The sequence below is a fragment of the Chamaea fasciata genome, unplaced genomic scaffold, assembly GCF_029207755.1.
Source record: "Chamaea fasciata isolate MVZ Bird 193981 ecotype frontalis unplaced genomic scaffold, bChaFas1.0.hap1 SCAF_31, whole genome shotgun sequence".
In the NCBI taxonomy this organism is placed as follows: Eukaryota; Metazoa; Chordata; class Aves; order Passeriformes; family Sylviidae; genus Chamaea; species Chamaea fasciata.
In genome coordinates, this window is record NW_027094116.1 from 1,190,538 (window position 1) to 1,212,242 (window position 21,705).

The following is a 21,705-nucleotide window of genomic DNA, read 5'->3' on the forward strand; positions in this document are numbered from 1 at the left end:
CTTCTATTGGTTAAATGTTTCTCTCGCTTCTCATGCTAATTAGGCTGCATGCTCAGTTTTCTTCTTTAGGGTCAGTGGGTTTCTTGGCTTGGTGGTCATGATCTTCCCTTGCTGCAATTACCCACTTTGCCCTTTCAGCTGATGGCTGGCCTTGTTTGTTCTTCTCCATCTCGTGTGTGGCCAAGTGTCCTTGGTCCGTGTGTTCAGTGTTCCATGGGCTCTGGTTCCCACCAATGTATTGGCTCAAGTTTCTTCTCTCTACAAGTGCTGAGGCTTATTAAAGCCGCAATTACTGGCATGTAATTGCACAGGATTTCTCAGTTTGGAAGATGGACATCAGGCTGAGCAGCACGCTCTGCTACAAAGTGTAACTGAAACTGCTGAAGCGTTCTGAAGGCAACGGAAACTGTTACACAGGAACTGACAACGGTAGGACCCCTGCAAGCAGCCCGCTGGAAACTGCTCACTCCGTCTGCTCAGTCTCTCCACGGAGAGAAAGCCGGAGGGAGCAGCAGGAACCTCAGCATGGGGCTGGTCTCGGGGCTGGACAGAGCCCTGCGGCGCCGGAGGGGCCAGGGCAAGAACGGGGCCCTGCAGCCTGGGGCCAAGCGCCGGCCAGAGGAGCTGAGCAAGGCCCAAGAGTTTGCCCGCAGCCTCGGGGGCCTCACCCTGGGCCTGGCTCTGGCCAGCATTTACGGGGCTCTGGTGCTGCTGGTGCAGGGCCACAGTGTCTGGTACTGCCTGAGCATTACCGTCATCCTGGGCGCGGGGATGGGCCTGGGCATGGCCTTCTCCATGAAGACACGGATGATTGTGCTGCTGGCGCTGCCACACTTCTTCACCAGTGAGCAGCCATGGGTCCTGCGCTGGGAGCTGGGGGTGCCAGGGGATGCTGGCTCCTGGCTGAGCCCCAGGACTGCCCTGTCTTTGCAGAGGAGGGGAAGATGCTGGTCATGATGCTGGCATTGTGCCTGACCGTGCAAGGCCCTGGCACCAATCTCCTGCACAACGTCTCCCAGGTCGCCAAGGCACTGTCATGTGGGGCTGAACTGGCCCAAAACCAGACAGCTGAGCGGCTGCAACGTGCCAAGGAGCCGCTGCTGAGTGAGCAAGGGGCTGGGGGAAGGTGGAGGGACTGGAGGGGCCCTTCCTGGGGGAGCCACTGACAGCCTCAGGCTACCCTCAGTCTTTGGGGTACACTCAGATGTCCCCTCTCTCTGCAGACTTGCAGAAGAAAATCAAGGAAATTGGCCAGAATGCCAAGGTGGTGGCTGACCGTGTCCGTAAGTTTGTCCGCTCCATCATAAACTCCACCAGACATGTTGGTGAGCAGGGTCCCAGGGGGTGTCCCCACCCCCAGCATCCCCTACCCTCCTTTCAGTCCATCCCCATCACCAATGCCCACTCCCTGCCCACAGCCCGGGCCCTGCGGAATGTTTGGCTGTGGCTGGCGAAGGCTGGTTACATCTGTAACCGTGAGCTGGGGTCACCCCAGAGTAGCTGCATTCGCTACATGGACAAGGCCAAGGACAGATGTGAGCGTGCCCTCCCCCTCCTCTTCCACATCTGCTATCTTGTCCACGGCTTCAAGGTCCTCTGCACAATGATGAGTGCCTGTGAGTCCCTGTCCCTTTTGCCATGGGGGGCTAATGGGGCGATGGGGCAGATCTGTCCCCATCGTGGGGGCCCAGCCCTAGCAGAGATCCCCTTCTCTGCAGTTTCTGCCATGTTCTGCACCATCCCTATGTACATCCAGACCTTCATCCGGACCAATGTTGCAGTCCGTGAGTATCCCAGTGCCATGGGGGGTCAGGGGTCCTTCTCTGCACTCCTCTTCTGGTCCTTGCCGCAATGCCCAGCACCTCTTGTCACCTCTGCAGCCCTCACGGATGCCCTGAACCGTATCCGTGCCGAGTTCGAGTTCAACATCTCGGTTGTGCACCACTTCAGCGTCAACCTCAACGCCAGCAAGAGCCTGGGGGAGGTGTCTGCTGACATGATGGAGGCTGTGCATCGGCACATGGAGCCCTACCACCACATCCTGGAGTTCTTCTCCTACCTCTCTGTCTTGGCCATCCTCTTCTTGTACTACCAGTGAGCAGTGCTCTGGTGACCCATGGGGGTGGGGACATGGCGTGCAGGTGCTCAGCTTCTCCACTGTGTCCCCAGAGCGATCCGGTACCGGCGCCGCTACCTGCGGGACGATACCTTTGACAACTTTTACATCACACGGCGCTTCGTGGAGCTGGACCTGCAGTGTGCAGAGGCGGGCAAGCCCACCGTGCTGCCCCTCTCAGCGCGGGAGAGGGGCCGCTACATCCCCCCAGGTCAGGCCCACCCCCGAGGGTATCCCCGAGCCCAGCCCTGAGCCCCCTGACCCTGATGTGGCCTCGTGGTGCTCCTGTGGCCATCCAGGTGCACTGTGGCTGTCAAAGAGCGAGCGACGCCAGTATAGCCTGCAGTTGTTTGCGTTCCTGCGCCATGTTCTGCTGGGGTTCAGCATCCTCCTGGCTGACTACAGCATCTTCTGGCTACTTGACCTGTTCCGGCACCAGCTGAGCGCGGAGATCGTTGCCAGGGGTGAGCAGCACCCTTGGGTGCTCTGCTGGCTGAGGGTCAGGGCTGTGGGACGGCCCTAGGTCTGAGCTGCTTCCCCACAGCGCCGTCGACAATGACCATCAGTGTCAATGGGACGGGCTACACCAGTGAGATCTTCCAGGATCTGGTCTCTGCCTTCAACGTGCTGCAGGAGGGCAATGTCTCGGTGCTGTCCCAGGTCTGCCTCATCGAGCCCGTGGAGCCTGACCACAACACCCACATCACCATAGGTGTGCAGACCAGGGGTGCTGCACCCTCAATGACGCAGGTGGGTGGGGGGGTGTAGGGGGTGCCCCCCCTACATAACTCGTTTTCTTCCCACCAGGAATTCTGTACGGTATCTGGCTCTTCATCGCTGTCTTTGGTTCCTATATGGCACGCCTGCGCCGGGCAGTGTGTGCCGCCTACTTCCCAGCCCGTGAGCAGGTGAGAAGCCCCCCTCGTGTGTGTGTGTCCCTTTACACTCCCTCAGCCAGCAGCTGCCCTCACTCCCTCCCCTCCATGCCAGGAGCGCCTTGTCTTCCTCCACAACATCATCCGGGCACGGCGGGAATGGCTGTTATTTGCCCTGAGCCGAGTCGGCACACGGCGCTTGGCTGACACCGGGAAAAGCAGGCTCTTCCTTATCCTCATCTCCAGGTAAGCTCTTCCAGGGGATGGAAAAGCATCATCCCTGGGGGTCCGTGGCAAGGACCTCTGGGATGGCATTGCCCCATGGATCATTTGCTCTGTGCTTGCAGGTTCCCTCTCCTTGTCCGCCTTTCTCGCCGCTTGGGAATCCAGCGCAAACACTGCCTGACCTGTGGGACGGCAGAGCAGCCAGATTTCACCGCCTGCATCACAGCTGGCTGCAAAGGTAGGAGCCCCCACAGCTTGGGGACTCCCTCCCCAGAAAATTCCATGTCCCCCCTGACAGCCCCATTTTCCACAGGGTTGTATTGCAGTGAGTGCTACAAAGCCCTGAACAACATCTGCACTGTCTGCATGGCCCCCCTGAGCTATCCAGACTCTGGGGATGAGGAGATGTGAGCAGAGGGGTGCTGGGAGCCCTCCTGAGGCTGGGGGGCTACAGAGGGTGGGGGGGTGGGCTGCAGCTCACCCCTGCCCTCTCCTGCCCCTGCAGGGACTCCAGTGATGAGGAGACACCGAGGCTGTGGATGGGTGCCGTGCGGGCGCTGCGGGGCCAGGAGCGAGGGCGGCAGCTGCTGCAGCGCATCAAGGACATGATAAAGGGCCGGAGACTCCCCTTCAGAACGGCCACCCAACTGCAAGACCAGCTGGAGGAGGAGGAGAGCGAGGGGATGCTCTCCAGGTGAGGGCTGGCTGTGGGGATGGCAATGAAGCCCTTCCCTTCCAGCACTGGGAGTGCTGCTCCCCAACACTTGTCTCCCCACTGCCAGACACGACTTTGACTACAAGGAGCAAGCTGAGAGAAGGGATAGCGAGCTGCGGGAGGTGGTGGTCTTGCAGACACCCAGCTATGCTTCCTCTTCATTGGAGCATCCCACCGGCATCAGTTCTAGGGTAGAATCCCACCGTCCTCAGAAACCCCCCAACACAAGTGAGCTCCGCTCCCACTCCTCTCTCAGCCAGGGCTGCCCGTGGGCAGTGGGAGTGGGCAGGGCTGACACCTCCCTCCCCACCCAGCCCTGAAGCGAGTGGTGGTCTCGGTCCTGCCTGGCCCGTGCAGCCGGTTCCTCTGGAGCCGGCCGGACGAGTATCGTTGCAGGAAGGTCTTCCTGGGCACTGGCTTTGGGATGCTCCTTGGCCTCGGTGAGTGTGTCCTGGTGCCGGGCACAGCATGGAGCTGGTGGCACTGGAAGCTTAGAACACTTTGTTGGGTGTTCCAGGGCTCTGCCACCTCCTCATCATGCCTCTGGACCTGTCAGAGACACAGAGGGTGAAGCTTACGTGGGGGCTGACAGGTGAGGATGGGGCAGGGAGGGGGACTGAGGTGATGAGGACCATCAGGAGCCCCAGGGGGATCTCTGTGGGACCATGGGGTCAGCTCTCTGCTCTGCACAGGGGTGACCACCTTGGGCTGGGCCACGTCCCCCCAATTCCGCTGTGCCAACCTGCTCATGGTCCCCAAATTCCTGGGAAAGGAGGGTCGGCTCTACGTTGTCTCCTTTGTCTTTGCTGCCATCTACAACGGTAGGGTCCCACCATATCCCCGTGTCCCCCAGTGGAGTCCTGGGAGCTGGTGGGCTCTGAGCCCCCCCTGCTTCCACCAGGGCCTGGGGCCAACCTCTGGTACAACCTGATGGAGACGAAGCGCTCCATGGAGTGTGTGGTGGAGCTACAGGTGAACCACACAAGACATCTCTGGCAGGCATCTACAGCCCCCCTGCGCCAAGTCATGGAAGAGCTGGTGGTGAGGAGGGGTCTGGGGCAGTGGGTGCTGGGGGGCTGGAGAAGCAGGACCAAGCCTCTGCTTGTGTCTGTGTGTGTGCCCTGGCAGAGGAGCGCAGAGACGCTCAACACTGAGACGCAGAACGTCTCACAAGCTTTCGTGGAGCTGAACGAGCAGGTGGCCAGCGAGCAGGGCTACGACCTGAGGAAACGCCCGGACACAGGCACGCAGCCGGCCCCCAGCACCCAGGAGCTCTATGAGAATAAGACCAAACTTCGCTGTGACAGTGAGTGGGATGGACAGGGACTGGCAGCACATGGGGAGGGGGCTGCCCCAGATCCCAGTGCTGTCCCCACAGGGCACCTTGGCTGGGGGCTGGGCCAGTGGGGCTGGGGCTGCACAGGCAGCTGAGGGCTTCTCCCTCCAGCTGTGATCGAGAAGGGCGTGGAGCGCTGCACAGCCCATTTCCAGAGAATGTACAAGAGATGCAGGCAAACAATGATCATGCCCATCGTCAGCCACATGGTCTGCCTGCCCATGCAGTTTGGGTTCCTCTGCCACTCGGTCAAATGTAGGTGACCCTGACCCTGTGCTCTCTTGGAGGGGCAGATCTAGTTCTGCCCCTGCAGCCCCTGGCATGGCAGCCACAGCTGCCACCATCCCTATTCCATCTCTACAGTCATGAGCCGCTGGTGTGAGGAGAAGATCCCCGTGGATGGGAACTTTGGGAAGACTTACGACCAGGTGAACAACTCTGTCAACAGCCTCAGCCAGGAATTCAGCGCCAGCATTGCCTACCAGGTGAGTGCCTGGGCACCCTGTGGGTGCCTGTCCCCTGAGCCCATGACCAAGGTTGGGGCCAGGTCCTGCCCTGCCCAATGGCCCCTCTGCCTTAGGAGGAGCACCATAAGATGCTGGAGGGCAGCGAGATAGTGGAGCAGCTGCGGGAGGAGGTGACCTCGCAGCTGCGGGAGGAAGGTGCCCGCCTGGGCCTGGCTGTCTCCTTCTTCCGCCTGCTGCTGTCCTTCACCTTCCTCTTCGTCTTCTTCTCGTGAGCCTTGGGATGGTCAGGGGGTGGGGGTGACACCCCTGTGCCAGCTGCAGGGCACAGAGGGCTAGGGGGCTTCTTTGGCAGCAGGTCTAGGGGGGGACATGAAGACAAGGGAGGGGTCCTGGTGGCTGCACCCAGTGCCTCCTTCACCCCAGACCTGTCCTCTCTCACCAGGTCTTTCCAATACACCTATCAATACTGTCACAAGATTGGCTTTGACAACTGCTACATCACCACCTATTTCCGCCAAATCGATGCCCGGCGTAGACAGCAGGTTGGGTGGGGGGAAAGGGGTGCAGGGCAGCCCCAACACCCCAAGTGAGGTGTCCCAGAGGCTGCACTGAGATACCCCCTGCCCCTTACCCAGAACAAGCAGACACTGCTGCCCCTGCTCCGGGAGGAGACCTCGTCTATCATCTTGCCGTGCAAGCCAACCCTGCAGCGGCCTGAGCTGCAGCACATGGTGAGGGGCTGGGGGTGATCGGGGGGTCGGAGCTGGGGACAGCAGGCTGTGACAGCTCCCCTGCTCCCTGCAGGTGATGGAGCTGCTCAGGTGCATCCCACTCCTGCTTTTCCTCCTCTTTGTCTGTGGCCTGGACCACTTCATCTTCAGCATTCTCAGCATCATCCAGCATCATTCCTTTATCGAGTATTCCTACCAAAGTGAGCTCACAGCCCTGGAGGGCCAGCCCATGGTCCCACCATGCCCCTCAGCAATGTAAGAACCCCCTCAGCCATCCCACCCCCTCCTCAGTCTCCCCATCCTCCTATCCCACAGCCAGCCACCACTTGTCTGTGAATGTGATGGGCACATCCCTGATGGCGGAGCTGCTGCGGTCCACCATCGGGGCCCTCAACACCTCCTTTGAGAGTGAAGTGGAGACCTCAAACCTTGGTAAGCTCCTGCCAGGGATGAGACCCCCCCCCCCCCCCCCGGCCCCACGCCTGGTCAGGGGCTGCTGCAGGGGGTTCACACCAGTGCCGTGTCCCCAGCCTGCTTGCCACAGCCCACGGGAATGACGAGGCAGCAGTACCAGAACACCTTCCTGCCCCTGGGCGCGCTGGCCCTGCTCTGCCTGGCCCAGGTCTACCCGTTCCGCCTGCGCCGCGCCATCGCCGCCTTCTACTTCCCCAAAGTGAGCTGTCCGAGGGCTGGGCACAGCCTGGGGCTGGGTTCTGGGGTCGGTTTTGGGTGGGATATATCCCCAGCCACCCGCCCCTCACAGTCTTTGCCTGCACAGAGGGAGAAGACTCGAGTGCTGTTCCTGTACAACAAATTGCTGCGGCAGCGGAAGAATTTCCTGTACCTGCAGCGCGGGCGCGTAGCCCGGCAAGCACGACAGCCGCCCGGGCTGGTGAGTGGGGACAGGGACACGGGGTGCTGGGTGGGGTTCCCACTGTCCCTTGACCCTGCAGCCGTTCTGGCCGAGCCTCACACGGGCCCGTCCTCGTCGCAGGGGACGTTGCTGCGGCAATGGTGTCGCCGGCGTTGGCCCTGGCTGCGCCGCTACTTGCGCCAGAGCTGCACCTTGTGCGGGACGCCCGAGACTCCCCGGCACCGGCCCTGCCCCAATCCCGACTGCAGCGCCTCGTACTGCGAGTCGTGTTGGAGGGAAATAGAGGGCACCTGCCTCGTCTGTGACCCTGCGGAGCCCGACCTCGTCCAGGACAGCAGCGAGGATGAGGAGGAGCAGGGCTACGCGGGCTGAAAGTAGTTGGTAATAAATGTTTCAACCCCCCTTGAGCACGGCGTGAAGTGGGGTCTGGGGGCTGTGTCTGCTGGGGGGATGCTGAGGGTGGGGGTCTCCTCTGTGCTGGAGGATAGAGGTGGAACCTCTCTGCTCACATCTCCTCATCCCTGGTGTCCCAGTAGCCCAGGGGACCCATGCAGATACCTGGGGCAGGTATTGGTCAGGGCTGTGTAGAAGCTGGGCAGGGGAACCTGTGGGCACGGAGTGTTCATAGAATCCCAGAGTGGCTCAGGTTGGAAGGGCCCACAGTGGGTCACCTGGTCCCAGCTCCCTGCTTGAAAAGGCTCATCCCAGAGCACAGGGCACAGGATTGAGTCCATACAGTTCTGGAATATCTCCAGTGAGGGATACTCCCTGGACAATCTGTTCCAGTGCTCGGTCACTGCAGAGGGAAGAAATTCTTCCTCCTGTCCAGGTGGAACTTCCTGAGCATCAGTTTTCATCCTATTGCTCAGCACCCCTTGTGCTGACCTCCCCACTCAGCTGGGAATGAGTCTGGGAGCACTTTAAGAGTCCTTGATGGTTTATAGCACCTTCTAAGACATGATTTACAGGTGAATGTCCTGATACCTCCTGAGGGCAGCAGGGGCCATGGAGTTTTACCCATGAGCCATTTGTTTAAGGGAGGACAGTGCCACAATAATAAAACATTTAAGCCACCTCTCAGGATCTCCTTCCAGTGGGCCTTCTCCCTCATGTGGCTCAAAAACAACCTGTTGCTAAACAAAGGTTGTTTTGTGCTGATCATGCCCCGGTGCTGGGTGGGCACCTCCTCTGCCCCAGGATTTGTTCTTATGCATGTCAGAGGTTTCCCCATCACACATCCAAAAGCTCTCCTCCTCCCCTTCAGCTGGAGGATGAAAGCCTGGCCTCAGCAAAGCACCTGCTGCTTTTGAGTTCGTAACCTTTAACATTCCAGTCTCTCGTACCTGGCCCCCACCCTGCTCCTGGGCACAGGGACAGGCACCCACAGGGTGCCCAGGCACACAGCTGGTAGAGGATGCTGGCACTGAATTCCTGGCTGGGGCTGTGTATGGAGCTGTTCATCTGGAATTGTAGTCCCCCAGGACCTTCTCCTCACACCAGCAGTTCATGACTGCAGGGATGGAAAGGGGATGGTGGGAACAGAGCCAGAATCCCCAAGGCATCCCTGTGCCCCCCAAGGGAGCACAGGGTGAGGGGATGGGTCCCACACATCACCCTTGACCACTTGGCAGAGAAACCTGAACTGCACGGGCAGGCAGATGAGGTGGCTGATGAGGGGCAAGGACACATTTTTCATGCAGGTGTCTTATACAGGGGCTGGAAATGGTTTCTGCAGCGCTGCAGGGCCCTCTCAATCACAGCTGGGGGCAGAAGCCCTGAGCTGCCTGTGCAGCCCCACTGGCCCAGACCCTGCCTGGGGAGCCCTGTGGGGCTGGCACTGGGCTTGGGGAAGTCTCCTCCCGTGGCTGGCAGCTGCCTGCCCCATGTGCTGCCAGTCCCTGCCCACCCCGCTCCCATCCAGGGGAAAAGGGAGGAGGTTGTTTTGAATCTCTGCGCAGTAATGACAAGGATAATAATTATCCAGAGGTCTTTCAAATAGAACAGTAGTTACTGGCAACAGCTGAACTGACTTGGATTTGGCACTGAGTGAAACTTGCAAACAACAATGTTAAAGCAATGAGCATTTGGTCTCAGAGAAGGAAGGAGGGAAAAAAAGAAGGAGGGAAGGGAAGGGAAGGGAAGGGAAGGGAAGGGAAGGGAAGGGAAGGGAAGGGAAGGGAAGGGAAGGGAAGGGAAGGGAAGGGAAGGGAAGGGAAGGGAAGGGAAGGGAAGGGAAGGGAAGGGAAGGGAAGGGAAGGGAAGGGAAGGGAAGGGAAGGGAAGGGAAGGGAAGGGAAGGGAAGGGAAGGGAAGGGAAGGGAAGGGAAGGGAAGGGAAGGGAAGGGAAGGGAAGGGAAGGGAAGGGAAGGGAAGGGAAGGGAGGGGAGGGGAGGGGAGGGGAGGGGAGGGGAGGGGAGGGGACTGAGCTCTGCCCACCCTTGGATCCAGTGGTGTGTTCACTCTGTCCTGGCTATGCTCCGGTGCTGGGATCACCCTTTCCCCCTGAACTGAGTCTTTTAAAGCTCCTGAGCTGTGGCCGGGCAGATCTGAGATCTCACCACCACACCCATAAACTCTCCCTTTCCCCTCGGTCAGAAATGCAGAAAGGCCTCAGCGAAGCCCCTCCTGCCTTTCCCAGCTGCCAAATGTTTGAGGCACTCACATTTAATCTTTCAGTTTCACGCTGTTGTCTCCAGACAGGTTGCCCAGCCCTGCTCTCTGCACAGAGCAGTAAATAAATCAAATGCCTCACCCTGTGTGTAGATTGGCCTCTCGCACTCTGGGTGAAAGAACCTGTTCTGGAACAACACCACCCCCCCGTGGCTCAGAGCCGGTTAAATCTCCTTCCCGGGAATTCTTCCAGGGCGATGATTACCACGTAGTGAACAGAAGGAAGAGATGAGATAGAAGAGAGCAAATGAGGAATTCTGCAGTGAACAACAGCAATGGCAATCCTTAAGAATATAAATCCCACTAACAACATTGCTCGTATTTAGATCAGCCATTTCCCCTCCCCGTGAGCCCCAGAGGCTACAACAGCAAGATAATCCATGGTTTAGGACTCCATCCACCACACTAGTCCATCGGTTGCATTACCAGAACAATTCCAATGTTTGCTCAGCACTTCTGTTCACCTTGACTTGGGCTTCTTCTACAGAAGTAGCAGCGTTGTGGACACAGCATTCCCCACTGGTGAAGTTTAATATCCCACATATTCCTTATTCCTTTAATTAGGTGTCTAATGCTGATGCATTCTGCAATGTCATCTTCACAGCCTGCTGAGCCACAGGTTTAATTCTCCAAGAGCACATCTTGTCCTGTTACTCAGAGCATGTACTTGCCAAGCAAAATTTCCCAGAGCCCGTTGGTGTCTCATTATTACACTTCTAGAAGAGAAACCTACTTCAAGCCCAAGGGCTAAAGTCATTCCAGAGGTGGAATCACAGAATCATGGAATGGTTTGGGTTGGAAGGGACCTCAAAGCTCATCTCATTCTACCCCCTGCCGTGGGCAGGGACATCTTCTGCCATCCCAGGCTGCTCGAAGTCCCAGTGTCCAAAGTGACCCTGAACACTTCCAGGGATGGGGCAGCTACAGCTTCTCTGGGCACCCGGTGCCAGGGTCTCTCCACCCTCACAGGGAAGAATTTCTAACCTAACCCTGCTCTCTCTCAGCTTGAAGCCATTCCTCCTTGTCCTGTCACTCCAGTTCCTGATGAACCCTGGCGGATCCTGCTGGGCTTGGTGTGGGACAATGCAGGTCCCTGCTCCCACTGCTGGTCCTTGGCGGGCCCAGCTGGACCTGCACAGGGATTGTTGTCCTTCCCAGGGTGTGAGACAGGCTTTGCTGGGCTTTCTGGGATGCCTGCTCCCTCCCAAGGTGCTCAGTGGCTCTGCAGAACTTTCCATGGCATCGCACAGACCCCTGCCCCTTCCCAGTCGCCGCAGTGGGATCTGATGGAATTTCCACAGAACAGCCTGGACCCTGCTCCTCCCCAAGAGCACAATGGGTTCTGCTGGGCTTTGCCCATGTCCACACAAGCTCCTGCTCTATTCTGATCCAACTGCAGATCTTCCCACGCTCTGCCCAGCCCACCAGAGCACCTGCTCCCCACAAAAGGCCCAATGGGCTCCATCAGCCTTTGGCAGATCTCCAGGGACTCTGCTCCCTCCCACAGCTCTGCCAGCCTTTCTGAAGATCAGATGGCCCCTTCTTCCTCCTGGGCCACTTCAGGGCTTCTCCCTTCCCTGGGCTTCATGCAGGCCCACAGGTAACCCCACTCCTGGCACACTGTGGGCTCCATCAGCCTTTCCCTGTTCCGCACGTGGTCTGTTCCCTGCCACAGTGCACAACGGGCACTGCCATACTTTGAGTAGAACCCAAAAGCTTTCGGGTTCTCACCTTGTGCACACCCTGGAGGGAGCAGTGACCCAGCACGGAGCTGAGGGAGGCCCACAGTGCGCCGGGGACCCCACCATTCCCCCCCTTCCTCCCACCATGGTGCCAGCTCTGTACGGTTCCCTGGCACAGACACTCAGTGGGGACTTGGCCGCAGGCAGTCATGCACAACATCCAGACTCCACACCAAACCCCCTTTATTCACCACCCACAGGCCCGTGCTCAGGGACAGCAACAGTCTCAGGGCAGTCCAGCCCCCGCAGGGATCCTCTGTCCCCTTGTGGTTGGACCCTTGTCCACAGGGTTCCTCAGCGGTCCTTCCTGCGCAGTGGTGGGGACGGGGGGTAGTGGCGGGCAGGCGGCACGTCATAGTGACTGGGGATGTGGCTGTTCTTGGGGGAGTCGTAGTGGCTGGGGAGCTCTCTGTAGGGGGGGCCTTCGGGCCCTTCAGGACAACTCTCTGCAGGGACAAGAGAAGGCTGCAAGGGGACACGTTCCCCCAGGGTCATGAAGCCCGTATCACCAATGTCCCCCTGGGGACAGACAGCCACTGTCACCAGGGTCATGTCCCGCCCCAGGGCTGTGGAGCCCCTGTCACCGAGGCTGTCTCCTCCCCGAGGCTATGCACTCCCCATCACTGGGGCTGTGTCCCCACTGACCAAGGCCACCAGGGCCAGGGGATCCCGAGCCGTACCCTCCTGTGGCTCCTCAAGGAGCCCAATCTCAGCGTAGGACATCTCCCGCTGGACAGGAGATTTCATCTCCATGTAGCTGCCCTCGTGGTGGGCCTTGGTGCTGGCAGGGGGCAGCTCCTTGATGGTGGCGTAGGGGTTCTCGCTGGCCAGGGAGCTGGCGCTGGCCCCCAGCCCCTCCCAGGGGTGCTCTGGGGGAGAAGCAGTTGGGGAACCCCCCGTGGCAGGGAGCACAGGGGAGAAGGAGCAGCTGTGTCTCAGGCAAGTCCCAGCCCCATCCCTTTCCTATCCCATTCCTGTCCCTTCCCCTTCCTCACCCAAATCCAGTTCTGTCCCAACTCATCCCCAAACCACCCCTGCCTCTTCCCCAACCCAGCCCCATCTCTTCCCCCGCCCAGCCCAACCCCTCCCATCTCCATCTGCATCCCCATCTGCATCCTCATCCCCATTCCCATTCCCATCCCCATCCCCATCCCCATCCCCATCCCCATCCCCATCCCTTCCCTAACTCAACCCCAACCCCATCGCCAACCCTTTTCCCATACCTACCTCAGGCCCAGCTTATCCCACCCCATCCCCATCCTTTCCCCATCCCATCACTATCTCTTCCCTATCCTCTCCATCACACTTCTACCTTTGCTGTCACACTTCCTCAGGCCGTGGCTGTAGGTGTAGCTCCGATCCAGCTGCCTGCCTGTTAGGAGGGCATGTTTGGGCTCCTCTCTGCTTCATCTCCCCTCCAGCATGAAGGTTCTCCACCCACCCCATCCCTGGGAACGCCCAGGGGATCCTGAGCAGGGAAGGGACTCAGGTGCCCACCCCACTCTGGCCAAGATCCAGATCTGCCCCCAACTCCTCCTTACCCCTGGGGCCCAGGGCTGATGCCCCGAGGTGTTTCCAGTCCGGAGGCAGCGTGGCATTGCCTTCGGGGCTGTAGGGTCTCTCCACACTAGAAAAGAGCTGGGTGCCAGGTACCTGGAGCCCAAAAAAGGGGACAGGTTAGTCTCGAAGGCAGTGGTGCCATGCTGCCCCATGCAACACTGTGCTGTCCTGTGCCACACCCTGCCATACCTTGAGGGAGCTGGCTCTGTCCTGGGGGCCGGGGGCTGGCAGCGGGCACTGGGACAGCGTGTGGTAGCTGGGGTTGGAGTAGTAGTGCGCATGGTGGCTTGGGGGTACATCTGGAGGGACAGCAGTCAGCCTGGTGCAAGAGGGCCACCAGGGCTGGGGCCACATCTCCACCACGCCGGGCTGACCTGGCACCATGTAGTCAGAAGTGTCTGTCTGTCCTGCTCTGTAGGCCACGGTCAGGTGCCGCCGCTCCTTCCCCTTCTGCCAGTGATGGTAGCACAGGCTTGTGACCACCACAGCCACCAGCAATACCACCAGGGCCACCAGGCTCAGCACCATGCCCAGGGGGCTGTAGGCTGCAGGCGGGGCTGGCTCGATGGTGTAGGGCAAGTCAGGATTCCCTATGGGGTGGGAAGGAGTGTCAGACCTTAGGGTCAGGGAGGGAACCCAGGGAGCCCCCGCTCTGCCCCCACTCACCAGCCTCACAGTGGGGCCCAGTCGTGCCTGGGGTGCAGGGACACGTCCCGTTGGTGGGGTCGCAGGTGGCATTGTGGGGACAGTGGCAGAGCTGGCCACACTGGAGCCCAAAGGTCCCGGGGGCGCAGGCTGGGGACACAGCGTTACCATATAGCTCCCACTGAGACCGTTCAGCTGCAGGGTGGTCAGGACCATGGAGGTCCACAGAGGCCTGTATGGCTCTGTGCTGCCCAGCCAGAACTACATAGGGATCACCCAGGTGGCCATGGGCAGTTCTTGCTCTTGTTCCCTCCAGACTCCCATCTGAATCAGAGGCACCTTGCTCCCCACTCCCCCTCAACCCTGCCCTACGCCGCTCACTCACACTGGGAGCAGCGGGGGCCACGCCAGCCTGGGCTGCAGAGGCAGGAGCCATTGGTGGGGTGGCAGGAGGAGCCATTGGCACAGGAGCAGCTCAGGGAGCAGCGTTTGCCATAGCGGCCGGCGGGACAGGCTGGGGAGAGAGGAACGAGCTTGCCCTCAGCTCAGGGCTTAAGGATCAGGCTGTGAGCAACCTGGAATTTTGTGGGGTGTTCACTCACGGCGTTGGCAGGTGGGGCCGCGGTACCCTGGGGCGCAGGTGCAGGATCCATCCTGGGGGGAGCAGGAGGCTCCGTTGCGGCAGGAGCAGGACATGTGGCAGCGCCGGCCCCAGGAGCCGTGGGGACAGCCCTGCTTGCATTGCGGCCCTGCAGGGAGAGTGAGGGGTGAAGGTCATGGCTAAGGACACAGTGGGGCTCTCCCCATGCCTGGTGTCCCCTTTACCTGTCCAGCCGGGCAGGCAGTGGCACTCTCCTGTTACTGGGTCACAGCCATCAGCGTGGGCGCAGACACAGTGCTCCCCACAGCCTGCCCCAAACGTCCCGTTCTGGAGCATGGGGACAGGCTGGCGAGTCAGCGCAGGGTGGTGTGGCACTGACCCCCAGTGCCAGCAGCACCAGCACAGCCAGAAGGACTCACCGGGCAGGGCTGCAGGCAGTGAGGGCCCTGCCAGCCCGGGGGGCAGTGGCAGGTCCCGCTCTGGGGGTCGCAGGATGCCCCATGGGCACAGTCACAGCTCCGGTTGCAGCTGGGACCCCAAGTACCAGCAGGACATGGCATTGAGCAGTCAGGTCCGTGCCAGCCTGTGGGATGAGGGGACAGGGGGGTGGTGGGTGTGGGGGTGGGGACAGTGGACCCCCCAGACCCTGGTATGCACCTACCTTCCTTGCAGAAGCAGAAGCCGTCGAGTGGGGAGCAGGCGAGGGCGTGCTGGCAGGAGCAGTGCCCTGAACAGTTCATCCCAAAGGTGTTGGAGGGACACAGGGAGGAGCAGTGCTCGTCCTGGGTGTGGGGACCAAGAATTCAGGACAGATGGGACCCCCGCCCAGGGCTGGGGAAAGGACCCACGTGTCTGGGGACCGCCCACCTTCTCTTGGTAACCTGGTGCTGTGGGGAAGTGGACAACCCCAAAACCCCCATTCTCCCACAGGAACCCCAAGCTCTCCCCAGGGTTGCCCAGATCCCCAAGTTTCCCGCCAAGGATGCCCACATACTCTGTACCTCCAAAGGATGCCCAGACCCTGAAACTGCCCTCAGAGATAACCAGACTCCCAACCCATCCCAGAGGATGCCCAGACTCCCATGTTTCCCCCAGCGATGCCCAGACCCCATATTTGCCCAGCCTCCAAACCATCCGAACACCCCCATTTCCCCCAGAACCACCCAGAGCCCCCATGATCCCTCCAGCAGCACCCAGAGTCCCACACCCCCCACGCTGCCCCAGGACCACGAGCCCCCATACCCCTCACCGTGTAGCCAGGGGGGCAGTGGCAGTGGCCGGTGGTCCCATCACAGACCCCCCCATGGAGGCAGAGGCAGCTCTGCAGGCACCCGGGCCCAAAGTAGCCAGAGGGGCAGCTCTCATTGCAGTAGAGCCCGGCCCAGCCAGGGAGGCAAACGCACTCCCCAAGCATCGGGTGACAGCTGGGGGTGCACACTCAGAACCCCAGTGCTCCTGCTACGGGGCACTGGCTGTGCTGGGAAGGGGCTTTGCAAACAGGGGAACACAAAGCACCTGCCCCAGGTAGGGATTAAAGTGTTCCTGGTCATGCAGCCAACACCTGGCTGGCTGGCTGAGGGTGCAGGGGGACATCGCAGGGGGGAAAGGGCGTAGGGGAGGATGAGATTGGTGCACAGGGAGATGAGGGTGGTGGGGGAGGTGAGGATGACGGGAGAAGATGAATATGGTGGAAAAGGCGAGGATGGTGGGAGGAGCTGGGTGGGATGGGAGAGCTGGGCTGGGGATGCTGGGGTTGGCTGGGGTTGCTGGGGTGGGATGGGGATGCCAGGGTGGGATGGGGATGCTGGGGGGGTTGCTGGGGTGGGATGGGGATGCCAGGGTGGGATGGGGATGCTGGGGGGGGATGGCCGACGTACCTCTGGCTGTGCTGGGGGTGGCAGAGGCAGCGGTTCTCACAGTGGAGGCCGTAGAGACCGGGCAGGCAGTGCCGCTCCTCGCAGCGGCTACCCTGGAAGCCGGCCTCACACAGGCAGCCCCCATCCACGTGGAAGCACTGGCCCCCGTTGGCACAGTCACAGCTCTCCTGGCAGTCCTGCCCGTACCGCCCCACTGGGCACCTCTCCTGGCACCTGCATGGGGGGCAGAGTTGGTGACAGAGCCCCACCACAAGCTGAGGTGGCTCCTGGGATCCCCCTAGCTCCAAGCTGAGGCCGTTCAGCTCATTGCATGCCAGACTGGGGAAGCTGGGGTTGCCTGGCCTGCAGGGAGACCTGGTCCTGGCAGCAGTGGGTTGTGGTGGCTTTGTCCCCATGTGCCACATCCTCACGTATCCCCTACCATCCGTGATCCCCCTGTGCCCTGTCCCTGGATGCCCCTTCCCTGTGCACCTCCATCTCCACCTGCTCCCAGACCATGGAACCCCACTCCAAAGAGCCCTGTCCCCAGGTGTCCCCTCCCCTTCCCCCATCCCCTTGGCCTTCCAATCCCCTGGATCCCCATTCCCCTGTGCCCTCAATCCCCCAGCCCCTCATTCCCCTCCACCCCTTCATATGCCCAGCCCCTCCCAGCCCCCAGTGGCCCCACACCCCTGCCCCCACAATCCAGGTCCCACTCATCCCCCTCCTCTCTATCCCCCCAATACCTCAGACCCCCATCCCCATATTCCTTTTCCCCCACCCCGTGCTCAGTTCCCCTCTCACTGCTCTCCAGTGAAGCCAGGGGCACACTGGCACTGTCCCCCGTGGGGGTCACAGTGGCCCCCGTTGTGGCAGCGACACTCGCCCTGGCAGCCAGGGCCAAAGCGCCCAGGGGGACACGGCATGGAGCAGATCTCCCCCTGCAAAGGAGCACCAGGGTCAGCAGGGGAAGCTGAGGCAGAGACCACATTTGGAGGAGGGCACGATCCACCTACCATCCAGCCATGAGGGCAGACGCAGGTGCTGGTGCTGGAGGGGTGGCAGATGCCCCCATTCTGGCAGGGACACGAGGTGGTACAGGACATCCCCTCAGGGCAGGGCACCTGGCAGCTGTGGGGCGTGAGGGGTGAGCAGGACCCTGCCTGGGGCTGGCAGAGGAGGGGAGGGCACCGAGTGAGGGGTTAATACTCACAGGGGGCCACTCAGTCCCGGTGGGCAGAGGCAGGCGCCAGTGGAGGCATTGCAGGGGGCCTGGTGGTGGCAGGGGCAGGACAGGTGACAGCCCTGCCCATAGGTGCCGGGTGGGCATGGCTGGTGGCACAGGGGGTCGGTGAAGCCGGGGGGACAGGAGCAGACCCCAGTCAGGGGGTCACAAGGGGCCCCTTGGTGGCAGAGGCAGCGCTGTCCACAGTCCGGCCCCCATGACTGCTCATCACACTCTGCATGGGGGAGACCAGCAGTACTTCCTGTTCCGTCCTGTGCCGTCCCATCCTGTCTCGTCCCATCCCATGTCACTGGCAGCCCTCTATCCATCCCCATTCAGTCCCCATCTTGTCACCATGCCATGCCATGCCATGCCATGCCATGCCATGCCATGCCATGCCATGCCATCCCATCCCATCTCCATCCCATCCCATCCCATCCCATCTCCATCCCTCCATCCATTCTTCCCCAGCCCATCCTCATCCTACGTCCATTCCCATCATGTCCCCTTCCTATCTTCATCCACATTCCAATCCCATCCTCATCCCATCTCTACCCCCACCCCATTCCCATCCATCCATCCTTCCATCCATCCCCATCCTACCCCTGCTCCTATCCCCTCTTCCTCCCCATCTTACATCTGTCCAAATTTCCATCCCAAGACATCCCATTCTCTATCCCCATCCCATGCATATCCCATTCTCTCCCCATCCAACGCCATTCCCAGCTCACCCCCATCTTCATCCCATCTCCATTCCCATTCCATGCATACCCCGTCCCAATTCCATCCCAACCCCATCTCCATCCCCAGAGTCTCCATCCCCATTAACATCTTGGGTGTCCCACCGTGGCTGCCCAGCTCTCCAGGGAAACAAACCCACTGCCCCATGTTCCACCCCTGGCTGGGGGTCCCCAGCCCCCCCAGCTGTCCCCGGCTCCCCCCAGCCCTCACCACTGGAGCAGCTGGGGCCGCGCCAGCCCGGCTCGCACTGGCACAGCTCGGGAGCGACGCAGCGGCCATGGACACACTCCTGGCTGCAGTGAGCTGGGGGGACAGGGCCGAGCAGAGAGTGTCCTCAGGGAGCTCTGGGGACACCCTGCAGTGGCACGCAGCCCCAGGGCCGCCCCGACCCCTGGCCCCACTCACGGACACAGGAGTCCCGGCTCTCGTAGTAGCCCTGGCAGCACTGGTAGCGCCGCCGGTAGTCAGTGCGGATGGCCTGGCGGTACTCGGTGCGGTACACGACCCTGTGCCACCAGGGGGACAGTGACTGTCCTGTCCCCCTTGGCCTTGGGGACACAGGGGTAGCCCTCCCAGCCCGCCTGGCCTTGGGCACAGCCCTCCTCCAGTCCTCCAAGGGCCTTGGGGACACCCTGTACTGGGATAACCTCCTTTCACCTCCCCACGGCCCCTTGGCACAGCCCTCCTCCAGCCCCTCCCCCAGCCTTGGGCACAGCCCCCCTCCAGCCCCCTCACTGTCCTTGTCCCACCCCGGGGTGGGACATTTCTCCAGCCCCTCAGCCTTGGGGATACCCCGGGGTGGGACTGCCCCTCCATGAACCTGGGGATGCCCTGCATTGGGACAGTCCCCATTCAGACCCCATGGCCTTGAGGACAGCCTCCCTGCACGCCCCCAATATCCTTGGGGACACCCTGCAATGGGACAGGCCCCTCCAGTCCCCACGGCCCTGGGAACACCCTGTGGTCCCCAAGGGGCTCTGGGGAGCTGAGGGTGCTCCCACCTCTGCTGCGGGCAGGGCAGGGGGAGGCCCAGCTCCTCGGGACAGGGCTCGCTGGAGGACACGACGTAGGGTTTGGTGTACGACTCCTTCACTGGTGCCGTGAAGCTGCGGGTGGGGGAATGTGGGGTGACTGAAGGTTCTGGGAGACCCCACCACTGTCACCACCCCCCTCCCCTGTCCCCCGGTCCTACCTCTCCCAGTAGCTGCAGACGTTGGGGTCCCCGGGGCGGAGGGCAGCCAGGAGCCCGGCATGCACCGCCAGCACCGCGGCCCGCAGCAGCATCCTGCGCGCACAGACCACAGCTTCACCCTGTGCCTCCGCACATTCCCGCTCCCCACCCACCGCCCCCGGCCCCAGCTCCAGATCCGACCTCCCTGCAGGGCTGGCTTTGCATTCCTCCATCCAGAGAAACAGCCCCGGCCCAGCTTGCTCCCCAAGCACCGGCCTGTGCCAAGGGGAAACTGAGGCACAGCCACTCAGCAGCCTGGGTGGCCCCACGCAGCCTCATCCCAGTATCCTGAGACGCCCCGGGGCACAGCCGGGACATCACCCTGACCTGTCCTGCCAGACCCCATCCCAAGGCGGGGAGATGCTGCCGTGGGTGGGAACCCGGGGTGCCGGGGCGGGGTTCGGCACAGCGCCTCCAGCCCCTGGCACGGCGCCGCACGGCCCCACTTCAACCCGCTCTGTGTTTATTCCCAGTTGTATTTCCTGGATCCATCAGCTTCTTGCTCAACCCAGAGAGGGTCCGGCTCTGCCGGAGCGGCTCCAGGAGCGTTGCCAGCCGGAGGCCAGGGTGGGAGAGCCGGCGACCCCCGAGCCCCCCGTGCCGGGCGTGCTGTTTACCGGGATGAATGTTTCAGGGCAAGACTGCCGTGTGCCAAGGAGGAAACAGAGGTTTCCTGGTAAGCACAGCTGGATTTACCGGGGCTTCCTTGCTGCTCCAGCCACAGGACACTCCAAAAGTGCTGCCCCGGCAGCTCCCTGGGCTCATCCTCCCCCTCACCAGAGCCCGCGCTGCGTTTTGGGGCCAGAGCATCCGGTTTTGGGTGGAAAAACTGTTAGTGGGAAAGTTTCCCCCCATTTCCCTTCAACTCCCGGCAGTGAGGAATTAATTGCTCATCCGCTGCCAAAATTCCCTCCCATGGACTCTGCCGAGGGGGGAGAGCCAGGGGAACCCCAAGCTCTTCCCAGTGCCCCACTCATCCCCAGCCTCATCCCCTGTTCCAGCAATGTGGGGGGACCAGGGGGGTCACAGCATTGCTGGGAAAAACAGGAACCACGGGGAGATGCTGGCAGGAAAAGCAAGGGAGTCATCAAAACATGCCAGCACGTCCCATCTGCTCCTCACTGTGGGGCTCAGCTGCGGGAAACAGCCCCCCCAAGGTTTTCATAATGTCAAGAGACACCCTGAGACCCGGCGCCCCTCTCCCCACTGGTGTCCTTAAGAGTCCCCCGGGTGGGATGAGAAGCATCCCTCCGGTGCTGGGGCTGAAAGGAGCGTGTGCGGTGAGGGCACAGCCCTGCCCTGTCCCTGCGGAGAACACGGCGCTGGGCTCCCCCACAGCCACTGTCTCTGCCCCGGTGCCTCCTCTGCCACAGCCCGGGATCTGACGCGTTTCCTCTGTGGACCCGCGGGGATGGGGCTGGGTGAGGGCAGGGGGGGCATGGGTGCAAGTCAGACACATGGAAAGGGACAGGGGCAGAGTCAGGGTCAGCTTTGAGGTCACCGCGGGGTGTCGCAGCACTGTCCCACGCCCCATCCGCTGTCCCCCAGCCACTGTCCCCTCATCAGCGTCCCCTCACCTTGGAACCTGCACCATCCCCTGACCCCCACGGCGCTGGGGACCGTCCCCTCCGACAGCATCCAGCAGGGGACGGCGCAACCCGTCCAACCCAGCCCTGGCCCCAGGGTGCCCCGGCGGGGGACAATGGCACTCACCTGGCCGGGGGCCGCGGTGGCAGGCAGGGTCAGGGCGCAGCGGCCCCGACGCGGGGCTGGCCTGGCCGGCCGGGATGGCGCAGCGCGGCCGTCGGAAGCGGAGGGTGGGCTGGAGCTGCTCTCAGGAAGTTTGGACGTGGAGTCAACTACGGAAAAGGGAAAAAAATAAAAAAAGCCTTAATCTTTTTTTCTCTTCTGTCCAGAAACCGGCGGGTTTTGGCACAGCAGCACCGCCAGGACTGCTCACACAGAACACTTGGGTGGGGAGGGGTCTGTGGGGACATCCTGGTGCAGCCCCTCAGTGGGGTCCTGGAGCAGCTTCCTGGGTGCTGGAGGGTGTCCCCTTCCCGAGGGCTCTGTGGCACCCATGGGTGCAGGGCCTG

General features: G+C 61.5%; 2 protein-coding genes across 3 annotated transcripts; one reads left to right on the forward strand and one right to left on the reverse strand.

Moving 5' to 3' along the window:
* The first annotated feature begins 525 nt into the window (after positions 1-525).
* LOC136302923 (DC-STAMP domain-containing protein 2-like) lies at positions 526-7,721 on the forward strand. The gene is made up of 30 exons (XM_066206503.1): positions 526-844; positions 934-1,104; positions 1,224-1,325; positions 1,419-1,610; positions 1,719-1,784; positions 1,881-2,094; positions 2,170-2,327; positions 2,416-2,580; positions 2,661-2,828; positions 2,924-3,024; positions 3,107-3,237; positions 3,339-3,454; positions 3,530-3,623; positions 3,722-3,910; positions 3,999-4,159; positions 4,246-4,371; positions 4,449-4,523; positions 4,624-4,752; positions 4,833-4,972; positions 5,060-5,237; positions 5,379-5,522; positions 5,631-5,752; positions 5,848-6,002; positions 6,177-6,276; positions 6,370-6,465; positions 6,539-6,665; positions 6,781-6,897; positions 6,996-7,138; positions 7,244-7,357; positions 7,460-7,721. The coding sequence occupies exons 1-30, from the start codon at positions 526-528 to the stop codon at positions 7,709-7,711; spliced, it is 4,365 nt and encodes a 1,454-aa protein (XP_066062600.1). The 3' UTR covers positions 7,712-7,721.
* Positions 7,722-11,916: 4,195 nt separating this feature from the next.
* Positions 11,917-21,401, reverse strand: PEAR1 (platelet endothelial aggregation receptor 1). Of its 2 annotated transcripts, XM_066206749.1 has the most exons (22): positions 21,323-21,401; positions 19,571-19,663; positions 19,380-19,484; positions 18,784-18,884; positions 18,589-18,681; positions 17,626-17,872; positions 17,429-17,543; positions 17,217-17,353; positions 16,434-16,646; positions 15,806-15,980; positions 15,218-15,338; positions 14,976-15,139; positions 14,781-14,883; positions 14,558-14,704; positions 14,341-14,469; positions 13,977-14,105; positions 13,685-13,900; positions 13,500-13,609; positions 13,292-13,403; positions 13,063-13,122; positions 12,431-12,619; positions 11,917-12,196 (listed from the first exon to the last, which is right to left on the reverse strand). In XM_066206749.1, the coding sequence occupies exons 2-22, from the start codon at positions 19,660-19,662 to the stop codon at positions 12,045-12,047; spliced, it is 2,910 nt and encodes a 969-aa protein (XP_066062846.1). In that variant the 5' UTR covers position 19,663; positions 21,323-21,401; the 3' UTR covers positions 11,917-12,044. The 2 variants fall into 2 exon arrangements, with proteins under 2 accessions (XP_066062846.1, XP_066062847.1); XM_066206750.1 differs by lacking the exon at positions 12,431-12,619.
* Positions 21,402-21,705: the final 304 nt, after the last annotated feature.

What these genes read in the sequence shown, in the direction of transcription:
- PEAR1 (XM_066206749.1), bottom strand. Translation starts at nt 19,662, where the DNA reads ATGCTGCTGCGGGCCGCGGTGCTGGCGGTGCATGCCGGGCTCCTGGCT. An exon ending in CGGCCCCAGCTGCTCCAGTG is followed by an intron (nt 17,873 to 18,588) that starts GTGAGGGCTGGG and finishes TCCCCCATGCAG; the next exon opens with AGTGTGATGAGCAGTCATGG. An exon ending in ACAGAGCCAGCTCCCTCAAG is followed by an intron (nt 13,404 to 13,499) that starts GTATGGCAGGGT and finishes TTTGGGCTCCAG; the next exon opens with GTACCTGGCACCCAGCTCTT.
- LOC136302923 (XM_066206503.1), top strand. Translation starts at nt 526, where the DNA reads ATGGGGCTGGTCTCGGGGCTGGACAGAGCCCTGCGGCGCCGGAGGGGC. An exon ending in TGGGATGCTCCTTGGCCTCG is followed by an intron (nt 4,372 to 4,448) that starts GTGAGTGTGTCC and finishes TGGGTGTTCCAG; the next exon opens with GGCTCTGCCACCTCCTCATC. An exon ending in CACGACAGCCGCCCGGGCTG is followed by an intron (nt 7,358 to 7,459) that starts GTGAGTGGGGAC and finishes TCCTCGTCGCAG; the next exon opens with GGGACGTTGCTGCGGCAATG.